Source organism: Nyctereutes procyonoides, unplaced genomic scaffold, assembly GCF_905146905.1.
Source record: "Nyctereutes procyonoides isolate TBG_1078 unplaced genomic scaffold, NYPRO_anot_genome, whole genome shotgun sequence".
NCBI lineage: Eukaryota > Metazoa > Chordata > Mammalia > Carnivora > Canidae > Nyctereutes > Nyctereutes procyonoides.
Window position 1 is genome coordinate 12,037,762 of NW_026575042.1, and position 12,197 is coordinate 12,049,958.

Consider the following 12,197-nt stretch of genomic DNA (forward strand, 5'->3'; position numbering starts at 1 on the left):
CAGAACCTCTGGGGACTTTTCCTGGGGAGGGAGACTGGTTTGCGAAAACGGGCTTTGGAATCAGGAAGCCCTAAAGTCTTGGCCCAGTTTAGGTATGTTGCCCCATGTTTCTCACTGGTATGAAAGCTGTGAAATGGGATGAAAGCTGCCTCCTCTCAGGGTTGAATAAGGGGACTGTGGAGGGAGAGCCCAGCAAAAGTAGATGAGAGTGCTCTGGGTCAGGGTCACCACTCAGGGAAATGAAGCTCTGGGGAAGAATTGCCCCAGATCTTTTTTGAGGAAATTTTTCCAAGGTCTTCCAAATGATGTGGCTGCCGCTCATTCTGTGCTGCAAGGAAAACCAACCTTGTTCCCAGGTCCTTAAGGGATGGGCTGAACCAGAGAGGACAACCACTTCAGTTTCAGTGGTTTCCGGTAGTAACTATATGGCCTAGGTGGGTGGGCCCAGCTTCCTTCTTTTCTCTTGCAGCAAACCACCTCTGCAGTATGTTGCGTGGGCAGTATGGAGTAATAGCTAAGACTGAAGATTCTAGGGGCACCTGGGTGGTTCAGTGGCTGAGCCTCTGCCTTTGGCTCAGGTCATGAACCTGGGGTGCAGGATCGAGTCTTGCATTGGGTTCCTTGCAGGGAGCCTGCTTCTCCCTGTGCCTGTGTCTCTGCCTCTGTGAGTCTCTCATGAATAAATAAATAAAAGATTAAAGAAAAAAAAAAAGAACGAGGGTTCTAAAAAAGCCATACTCCTTGTGTACAGATACCAGCTTTGCCCTTAATTGCCGTTAGATCTTAGGCAGGTTACTTCACCTGTTTTCTCGTCTGTAAAATGGAGAAAATGATAGTGCTTTCTAGGGTTGTAAGCCTAATAAGCATTATTACTACCCAGAGGAAAAATAGGTATGTATGCGAGTTTCTCCCTCTGCAAAGAGTAAAGCTAACACCAGTGTTTCCTAGGCCCTGCAGGGTTTGGCTTGGCAGGAGGCAAAGGCTAGGGTTCATGCTCCAGACGCAGATCTGTTGGAACCGCGGTGATGTCGACAGAGGGAGGCGTGGACTCGGAGACCGAAGGCTGGTTGCGGCCTCGATTCCCCCGTGACCCGGGCAGGCGCACCGCACGCACGGCCCCGCCCCCAGGCTAGCCCCGGGGACTGCGCGCACGCCCGGGAGGGGCAGGCCGCTCCGCGCCCCAGGGGCGGGGCGCAGGCTGACGCTCCGAGCATCGCCCTTGCGCGCCCAATCACGAATGACGTTGCGCCCTGGCCCAGTCCACGGGAGGACCCAATCAACGTCGAGAGCGTGGGTCGGTCCGGCTGTGGCCCTGGTGGGGCCGGGGCTGCGGGTTGGCTCCAGGCGTGGGGGTGCGCGCGGCCTGAGGCCCGGCTCCCACCCGGCTTTCCGGGATGTCGGTGGCCTTCGTACCCGACTGGCTGAAAGGCAAGGCGGAAGTCAATCAGGAGACGATCCAGCGGGTGAGCGCTAAGCGCGGGCAGAGAGACGTCCCTTAGTTGAGATCCCGAGGGAAGCTTCCTGGAGGGAGCAGCATCTCAGCTCTGGCTTGTGGCGTGCGTAGGGGGTCGACTTGCAGGGGTGTGGAGTGAGATGGGAACGGAGTCGGCCAAGGCACTGGGGCGGGACCGCTCGGCATTGGAGACAGCGGGCGTCGGGGTGGGAGGGGTGCGGGGAGTGTTCCCGGCTGACCCCCTTCTCTGGCCTTTCAGCTCTTGGAGGAGAATGACCAACTCATCCGCTGTATCGTGGAGTATCAGAACAAAGGCCGGGCGAATGAGTGTGTCCAGTAAGTACCCTCCCCACCTCTGACTTTTGAGTGTAGGCTGAAACCGTGATACAGCAACTGCCCTGAACTGGGAGTCTTGGGTGATGGATTGCCCATGACGCTCTCAGGGAAGTTGCTTACCTGCCCAAGGCCACACAGCACATTGTGAAGTCTTCAAAACTTGAGTTATGCTCATTGCAAATCTCAGGTAGACATGTCAGCTGATGGCAACAGAGATGGGAAGGGAGGGAGCACATGGAAAACTAGTCTCAAGAGATGTGCGCTGTGGCCCCTTTCTCCTCATAGATCTCCAGCTTATCTCCAGCTTTTCGGGCGGGGGGGTGGGTGGGTGTCAGATCATTTGACTGCTGAGTTCCCTTTCATTTATTTATTTATTTTAAGTAGACTTCACGACTGGCATAGAGCCCAGGGAGTGTCTTGAACTCACCACCCTGAGATTAAGACCTGAGCTAAGATGAAGAGTCAGAGGCTTCACCAACTAAGCGCCCCATCCCCTTCATTTTCTAACTTGGAGTCAGCCTATAATGCACACAAAGACCAATAAAAGACTTCCAAGTTAACTAAGCCAAAGGCAAATTCTGCACAGTAATTGAATGTGGTCTCTAGCTATATACCAAAATGAGAGACAATAGTCTCTTTTCTTTTTTTTTTTTTAAATAGTCTCTTTTCTAAATGTAGTCCAGGATTATGCTCCATTTATTATAGAAAAATACATTTTTCATTCCTACTGAAGACCTCTTTAAGAAAACCATACTTTCCCCATCCCCTAAAAAAAAAAAAAAAAAGTCACCTATAGTCCCTTACTGAACAACTCAATGAAATAGTTGAGATATCCATCTTTGGGTGAGTCTTTACATTTGGTTCTGGCATCTGGTAATTTGCTTTTTTGCAGTTTATAGTAAACTCTCATTTTTCTATACAGAAAATAGTTGCAAAAACATTCTCAACCTATGGGTAAGAAAGTTATCAAGATTTCACATTTATAGGCCATGCTTCCTGGCTCCCTTAGTCTGATTTGTCTTCCTGGATAGAGAATTATATTCCTTGATTGATAATCACTACAATAGTAAGCTCATATTAATACCATAAAAGTGCCTTGTCCCTTCATTAAGTTTGTTCCACAAATATTTCATAAGTACTACTGACTACCAGAAACTGTTGCAGCTATTGGGGAATAGGTACCAAAACCAGCTCTGCTTTTTACCAAATCAGGTACCAGCTCTGCCCTTATGGAGTTTACATTCTACACTCAAGAATCTAGAGAGAGGAAATCATACAATTAGGTACATACTAATAAGTGCTTTGAGTAAGAATAAAGCAGTGTTAGTGGCGGGAAGGGGTGTTGTTTTATATAGGGTATCTCTGATGGGACATCTGAGTAGAACCAGAGGTGAGGGAGCCAGCCATATGGATATATATATATATATATATATATATATATATATATATATGGCAGAGACAGAATCAGGTGGAAGAGCCCCATAGAGTGGAGCACACTGTTGTCTTCAAATCAGAGCAAAGAGGATACAGCAGCCAGAACTCAGTGAGCGAAGGGAAAATGGTAGGAGCTGAGGTCAGAAAGATAATTAGAGGCCCCAGTCATGTAGAGCCTTGTAGGCCATCAGAAAAGCTGGAAGGGCTAAGCTTTAGTCAGAATGAGATGGGACCATTTGAAGGGTTTTAGTCAGAGGTGTGGCAAGTCTTGACTTAACCTGTACAGTAATCACTTATGTTGCCATGTGGGGAATAGACTCGTCCAATACAATAGTTTAAGCAAGGATAGTGGCTTGGCCCAGAGAGCTGTGAAAGTGATAAGTGAGAATAGGTAAGATTCTGGATATATTTGCATTGGTTAAACAAGGAGGTTGATCATGCTGAATCATCCAATCAATGGATGTGCCATTCCAGTATAGTGGGTAAATTCCTTTCCAGTGTTTTGTTCATGTTCAGCAAGACAAAGCCTCTAATTTTTGCCTCTTTTTCACCTATAGGTACCAACATGTGTTACATAGAAATCTCATTTATTTGGCTACCATCGCAGATGCCAACCCAACCAGTGCTTCAAAAGCAATGGAATAATCTTTCAGTTGGCTGTCACGAGGAGTAACTGAGTGTAATCCATGTCCTATGAAGTAAAGACAGGCTCTTTACCAACTCAACTGCTTAAAATATGAATGAACCCTCTATGGCTCTTTTAAAAATGTGACAATGTGAAGAAAGCTACTAGATTAACTGTATTCTCAGTGTAAATATTTACTTTAATAATTAAGCAGATTTAGTGGACTCCAGATGTCCTCTTTTCTGATAGGCATGTTGGGATAACAAAGATATCATGGGCATCATCTTCAATTCTACCTTTTCAGTTTCAACCTGAAGAGGAAACTGAGCAGGTGATAGGCAATTAACAGGAATTGGGGAGACTCCTAACTGAGGCCCTGCCAAATGGGCATGTAACTGTGTGCTCCCTTCTACCAGTTTGTAGTCATGGACCTGATCATCCTTTTCAGGTTGCTTTGAAATAAAACTTGCCTTTCCATGCAACACTCATATTGAGGTATAGAGATTTTCATATAAGTGTTCCATTTGGTCTTCTAGAAAAACTAATAAGAACTTAAAAATATATGTAACAACACTACCATTGCTACCAAAATCAATGGTCATTCTTCATTATTATTTAATATAATCTAATAATAAACTTTTAAAATACTTTTTAAAACACCTTTTTCCTCCTATCTTTTGAAGGTTCTTGGCTGGGGCTCTATACCAAATGACAGATTAACAAAAGAAAAACATAAAAATTAAGTTTTATGTGACATGGGAGCCCTTCACAAGGAAATGAAGACCCAAAGATAGTTAAACCTGAGTATTTTTATATGAGATTTGGTAAAAAGTGGAAAGCTATGGAAAACTGAGAGGACAGAAGGATATGAGCTATGTGTAGTAAACTGGGGGAACTTAGCATGGCCTTTTCATTCAAATTCTCAGTGTCCTTCCATTTTAAGAGATAAGGATGTGCCTTTCTTCTGGGTATAGGGAGGGCACCTCTCACATGAGGGTCTCATCACCTGGTTCATGGGAGGTCAGAGAGTCCTTCCAATATCTGCCATTTTTCAGATTCTTCAGCTCAAAATATTCAATAAGCCAGGGTGCCACGTTTTGGAGTATTATGTCCTGAGCCCCATCAGTTATCATGGAATGTCTTTTTTGTTGATTTAACTCAGGATCCAAATGAGATTCATACACTGCATTGTGCTGATGTCCGTTAAGTCTCTGTAAAAATAATTAGCAGTTCCCCTTCTTGTCTTCTTTGCTATTGGTGCAAAAACTAGGTCATTTGCCCTAAAAATTTCTCATATTCTGGATTTGCCTAGTTGTATCCCTATGGTGTCATTAAATATGTCCCACTATTGCCCACTTTTCCTATAAACTGGTAGATCTAAAGGCTCATTCAGACTAAGATTCTAATATTTTTGGCAAGTATACATCATAGGAGGTAAGAGGTACTTGCTTTTGCATCACATCAAGAATGAGTTGATTTATTAATCAGGTGCTCAATAGCCTTTCACTTAAATTATGATCTACCAAGTTTTGATCTATTACTTCATCAGGGATTTATACTAATGGTTTCCTATCTTATCATCCCTCTGCCTTTATTATCTTTATTCAATAAAGAACTTTCCCTCTTTGAGACTTATCTGTAAAATGAGGCAGGGAGATTTTCTTAAATAAACACAAAATTAGAACCTCTGGTGCCTGGCTTATTTAGTAGGAATCAAGGGTTGCAACCCAGAGAGACTAATGTGTCAATAGTGAAGAGAGATCTCATTTTGAATCATAGCTCAATTGCAACCTCTGAGAGCTCTTATTTCCTCACCTATATAATGAGGGTAATGAATGTAGTATTTGCCTCCTAAGGTTGTTAGATTGAGATACTGTGGTTGAGAGCTGGGCATGTAGTAAACACAATGTATTAATGTGTGCTCTGATGTGTTCTCTGAGGGCTCTGGCCCTTTCTGGCCCTTCTCAAGTCTGGGAAGAAGCCTGTTCTTTGCTCCCTCACCTATTCTTCCATCCTTAGGGTTGTAACCCATTAACAGACTCTTCCTTCTGCCTCTGTTCATGGGGTTGGTGCCCATACTCTATGCCAAGTGGGCTCTTGGGCCTGACCTGGTGAGCAGATATGGTGGGCACTATGCAATGTTTTTAGTTTTGAATTAGTTACTAATATTTAGAGAGGATTTTCCATTAAAGCCTGGATTTCTAGCCATGCTGGCCCTGTATGTCCACATGGCAACCATCAGCTGGAGTTGGATGGCAGCTGTCTCTCTTTACTAGGCAGCTTGGCTTGTCTACATATGGCTTGGCTCTAGCTGGAATGAGAGCACCAGCTGATGTTTCAATTTGGATCTCGCCTAAAACAGCCTGAGACAAGGCCTTGGGCACAGATAGTTTATTTGGGAGATGATCTCAGGAAGCAGGAATAAGGCTGTGAGAAGAGTGAGACAGAGAATGAGGAAAAGCCACTAAATGGGTGTGTTGCCAAGGTCATTGCTGTAGGCAATAAGAGCTCAATTGGTGGTTGGGGGAAGATCTCAAAAGCATACAAATGTCCCAGAAGTGTCCACCTGAGTTGGAGTTGCTTACAGGGGACTGGACTAATAAGCAGCCTTTGCAGCCAAGTTGGCCCTAGATGTCAGAGGAAGAAGAAAGTAAAAAGTGGCATGGCAGCGCCTGAGGTGGGCTTCTGCCAGCACAAGGCTGAGTCTGATCTCGCAGGAACTGTTGAGTACCAGCAAGGTAGGCGAGGGTCTGTGATGAAGCATCAGAGGTTCCAGTGTGTGGGCTCTGAGTAAGCCAGCGTGGCCTAGAGCAGTTAAGCGTAGCTTCCTGTGTAGCAGGGAAAATAGCCTTGAAGACAAAATCCAGTTCTCTCTCAGATGGAAGGAGCTTATGACCTGCTGTGTTCCCCTCCCTTTGTCTCTTGGAAGGTATTTCAATCCGCACGCAGAGGACTGAATCAGGGCAAATCACAGCCTCTGGAAACAGCTGAGGCTACTTAAGCTACAGTTTACCCTATCTCCAGAGGGCCCCCTTCTGGGGAGATACACTGGAGAAGCTGGGACAGGCCAGTTAGTTGTCATTGTATGTGCTCACACCCACCCACCTCTACCTGTCTGCTTCAGAGACAGCCTGAAGCACAAGTATCTGCCATCCCTCTTAATGGGCCCAGAAATCAATATAGTTGTGAAACGTGATTTAAAAAGGTGAAGACCAAACCTGACCAATGTATTCACCGTTCTCTCTCTTCAGAGGACCTCCTGCTTCAAGATTAAGTCTCTACTCAGCCTGTCTACACTTTTCCAGCTCTCAGGGTCAAGCTGATCTCCCAACAGCCTACAGAGGGCCTGAGCCTTTCTCTGGGGTTCCCAAGCCTGCCTCCCAGGATTTGCAACTGTGGTGACTTCTGTCATTATCACATTCTCCTGGGATGAGGATACGGCAGCTAAAACAAAGAAAGCAGATAATTTGAGGTTAGGTTTCTTTCCTTTTTTGTTTTTTTTTAAGATTATTTATTTTTTCATGAGAGACACAGCGAGAGAGGCAGAGACATAGGCAGAGGGAGAAGCAGGATCCCTGCATGGAACTCAATATGGGACTCTTTTTTTTTAAATTTTTATTTATTTATGATAGTCACACACACAGAGAGAGAGAGAGAGAGAGGGGCAGAGACACAGGCAGAGGGAGAAGCAGGCTCCATGCACCGGAAGCCCGACGTGGGATTTGATCCCGGATCTCCAGGATCCCGCCCTGGGCCAAAGGCAGGCGCTAAACCGCTGCACCACCCAGGGATCCCTGATATGGGACTCTTATCCCAGAACCCTGGGATCATGACCTGAGCCAAAGGCAGACGCTTAACCACCGAACCACCCAGGTTTCCCTTGAGGTCAGGTTTATTCCACAAATTGTGAAGCTATATTTCCACTGCCTCATGAGGCTTTTTGACATCCCAGTCTGACTTTTGGGGACCCCAAGTAACAATATGGCTAGGGAGGAAAGGATGTTCAATGCTATGTCCTATGCTCTTAAACCTCTGTAATCAACTTCCATTCCTAAAGGTGATGATTCCTAGAATCATCTAGTCTATTTCTTAAGCTGGGTACATAGTATCTTCATTTTGTTGGTACTCTACCTCACACATAATATGGTTTTGATTCCATTTTTTAATAAAGGCAAATTTAAGAAGTTAATTAATCTATTACCTCTTTTCCCAATGAAAACCCTACAGATATTCCTCTGGAATCTAGGTGTTCTGTTCAGTCACTGGGACCGTTCTTTCCTTCCTAAACTTTTTATTAAGAGTCTAGGGTCCAAAGGGAGGTTTTTTCACTTCTGCTTGTGATAAACTCATTCATTCAAAAAATATTTTCTGAATCACTGGTACGAGCTGAAGGTCCTGCAGTGAGGAAGCCAGACAATGTCATTGCTCTCATGGAAACCTCATTCTCATGTAAAGAAGACAACACAGTATAAATAACCTGTATTTATGGGGGAGACAGGCAATAAAATATAAACAATCAAGGAAAGCTTCACATGGCAATAAGTGCTGTGCAGAGAATTACATCAGGGTCATGTGCTGGAGGGTGTCTGGGTGGCTACTTTAAATTATGGAATCAGGAATGACCCTAGAAAGTAACACTGCAGCTGAGATATGAATAACAAAACCTGACACGTGATCATCAAGGGACCAAGCAGTACAGACAGAAGCAAGAGCTATGCAAAGACCTTTCATTCCAATTGGTTATTTTTTCCTCTCTTTCTCTTGAGTCCATTTATAGAGCAGTGTTCACCTATGTGGTCATCAACTCAATTATAACATGAGTTCTCCAGGCCTTATGCTGGGCTCATGAAGAAAACTCAATTATAACAGAAGTTGACTAGGCCTTATGCTGGGCTCGTGAAGAAAATAGAGAAGAAGGAGCACAGGGCCCTGCTTTCAGGGAGCTCCCAATAAGCCAGATATTGAAGCTGCAGGAATTCCAAGTGAAATTACCAATTGCTTCTTATATAGCATAGAAAAAGTCTAGGCTTTTCAATTCCTGAACACTCTTTTGTCTGCAAACAAAAAGTTGCCAGTGACAGCAGCTTTCAGCATCCCACACTCATTCCTCGAACTTTAATTGTACTGCAGCTGAGTCCCAACAGTCCGTATCTGTATCTCTGTCCTGAAGACTTTTTTCTAAAACTGGAAGTCTGCCTTGCCCAGGCATAGCAGACCAGAAGAACCTGGGGATTACCATGCTGGGAACAGCCCTCAACTGACTCTCGGTAGAGGAGTATTATGATTATTATGAGTATACTCATAAGTATACTTATGAGTATTAGATGAGCTGGGAGTATTAACGTCCCAGCTCCCTCACCCCTAGGGAGGGACAATTCCAAGATGTTTCTTCTGTACTGGTTGCCAGAGCTCCCCATCAGGGTTAAGCTCTAATCACCACTATGGTAGATGGCTTAATAGCACACACCTTATTGGCTATCTTCCCAGTTCACTTCTTCACTCTCTAGATGGAATTTCCTAGGGCCACTTTTCAAATAAGCAGGTTGCATTCAAACCATTGTCTGAGAATCCTCTTCTAAGGGAAACAACCAAGATACTGGTTGTTTAATGCTTTACCTTTGGTGGATAGACCCAGATGGATTGGCTGAGCAAATATAGCTTCCATTAGTACCAAAGCAGATGAAAAATTTTTACCACAACCTAATTTACTTGCAAAAACTAGTGTCTAGAAAAAACCAAGGACTCAGCAAAATTTAGAGTTTGAAATCAGAGAACAAGTTGATCAGAGAGTAAGGAAACTGTCTAACAGGAAGTGCTTGTCATAGTGTTTTTCATGTGAATTTGGTGGGATCCAAGTTCCCTGCTAAAGAGGATGAAGCATTCAACATTTGTGAAATATAGTCCTGCTTTAATGCAAGTTAGTGGCTAAAAAAAAGCCACTTGCCTAAAAGCCCAAAAGATGGATGTAGTATCAACAATTAAGGTGACTTCTTAGTTGGTAGCCATTGCCTCAGTGGCCATCTCTGTGCTGCCATACCCCCATGCTTCTCCTGATTACTGGCCCCACCCCAAGCTGATCAATCACAGGAATTGCCCACTATTGTGGCCATCAAGACTGACGGGCATATTAACGTCATCAAGTCGATCAGATGTCTCGCTGGGATTTTTCTTACTAGTGCTGGCAGATAAAGTGCTATTCCCTCAGACTTCCAGGCTATAAAGATGTATGTTTGGAGCTGCTATGGCCATGTCCTCTGACCCTCATAGAGAAAAGAAAGCCCATCTGCTCTTGACTAATATTATGAGAATGTTATTCTATCAAACTACACATTTTTATGTAAAATGAAATAGTCTACTCCCTTGTTTTCCACAAAAAAAAAAAAAAGAAATCTAGGATTTTAAAAAAAAATGTGTCTTCAAATTTTCAATATAGATTTTTGTTATCAAATTCTGGTATGTTTGTTGCTGTGTTGAAGGTCTAAGATTACCTCCAGTTTGGATGATTAGCTAGGAGGACTCAAAGGACTCAGCATATAGTTGTACTCATAGCTATGATTTATTACAGCAAAAGAACACAAAATCGGCAAAGGGAAAATGCATATGGGGTGAAGCCCAGAGGAAACCAGGTTCTAGCTTCCCCCTCCCAATTCATTCCTCCAGGGATGAATCATAACAACACGTGAGAAAATGTCTACCAGGGAAGTTCATTAAAGACTCAGTGCTCAAAGTTTTTACTAGGAGATGGTCACATATGTATGCATCCTCTGCCTAGTACATACCAAATTTCCAGATTTCCAGAAGGAAAGCAGGTGCTCAGCATAAACCATATTGTTTGCTCAAACAGTTTAGGCAGAGTGAAGCACTAATCATTTAACTGAAGTTTTCTTTAAATGTTGGAAATTGATTACAATACAGGTTCCCAGATCCACCCGCAGGCCAACTTTTAAGCAAGTCTTTCTAAAGATGGCAGTCTTGGACTTACTCTTTTCTGTACAATTTTCTATTGAAGATATAGGATATCTTTTTATTTAAAAAATGGTGTAAGCAGGGGCACCTGGGTGGCTCAGTTGGTTAAGCATCTCAGGGTCCTGGGATCCAGCCCCACATCCTTCCTGCTTGTGCTCTGTAAAATAAATAAATTGGATTTCTTTTCTCTCCTTTTGTTCATCTTTTTGTCCTTTCCCTAAGTTATAAAAATGTAAAAGTTAACTTGGTAGGGATCCCTGCTTGAGGCTAACCTGTGTATTACAGAGGATATACTAAAGGAGCTGAGAGGCAATAGATAGATAACCAATACACCATACATTGGGATAATCATGTGCCTTTTCTTTAATCTGTTAATATGGTGAATTATAGGAATAGATTCTCTGATGCTGAATCATCTTTGCATTCCTGAGTTAAAGCCAACTAGGTCATGAACATCTGGGGGTTTAATGCATTTGGGATTTAAATACTAGGAAAAGTCCATTTCCTAGTATTTTATTTGGACTTTTAAATCCATGTTTATAATGAGATTGGTCTATAACTTCCTTTAAAAAAAGATTTAATTTACTTATTTGACAGAGAGAGGGAGAGAGTACAAGCAGGGGGAGCAGCAGAAATAGACTGAGAAATAGGCTCCCCACTGAGCAGGGGCCAGATGTGGGCCTGATCCCAGGACACTTGGATCATGACCTGAGCCAAAGGCAGATGCTGAACTGACTGAGCCACCCAGGTGCCCCAGGTCCATAACTTTCTTGCCCTCTTTGTTTGGTATTGGCATCACAAGATAAGTTAGGTAGCTGTCTTTTTTCCATTCTCTAAAATATTTTGATTGAGAAAAGATTATTGATCCTTAAGGGTCTGGTAAAATGTGCCTGTGAGACATTGTGGAACTTGTGTTTTTGGAAAGGAAGACTATATTTGTTCTTACTGGTATTATTATGAGTAATTTCAAAGAAATATAGAAGCGGAGAACATAGCTCAAAAATCCCCATATACCTCTCACTTAGATGCAATAATGAAGATTTTGCCACATTTGTTTCACTCATTATACCTAAAAAACTAAGAACATTTTCTTGCATAACCACAATTTCATTATCTTTATCTTCATTATTCATTATTAGGTGTCTATCAAAATTAAATGTAGTTCCTTGATTTCACCTAATATCTAGACCATTATCAAATTTCCCATTTAGTTGTGTCAAAATGTCCTTCACAGAGTCTTGGTGTCCATTGAAAGATGAATAGATAAAGATGTGGTCTATATATACAATGGAATATTACTCAATCATTAGAAATGACAAATACCCACCATTTGCTTCAACGTGGATGGAACTGGAAGGTATTATGCTGAGTGAAGTAAGTCAA

The 12,197-nt window shown here is 43.1% G+C and overlaps 1 protein-coding gene across 1 annotated transcript; it reads left to right on the top strand.

Annotated features, from left to right (window-relative positions):
• Nucleotides 1–1,260: 1,260 nt before the first annotated feature.
• Nucleotides 1,261–4,507, top strand: SS18L2 (SS18 like 2). Its single transcript, XM_055320887.1, has 3 exons — nucleotides 1,261–1,463; nucleotides 1,713–1,789; nucleotides 3,781–4,507. The coding sequence occupies exons 1-3, from the start codon at nucleotides 1,395–1,397 to the stop codon at nucleotides 3,866–3,868; spliced, it is 234 nt and encodes a 77-aa protein (XP_055176862.1). The 5' UTR covers nucleotides 1,261–1,394; the 3' UTR covers nucleotides 3,869–4,507.
• Nucleotides 4,508–12,197: the final 7,690 nt, after the last annotated feature.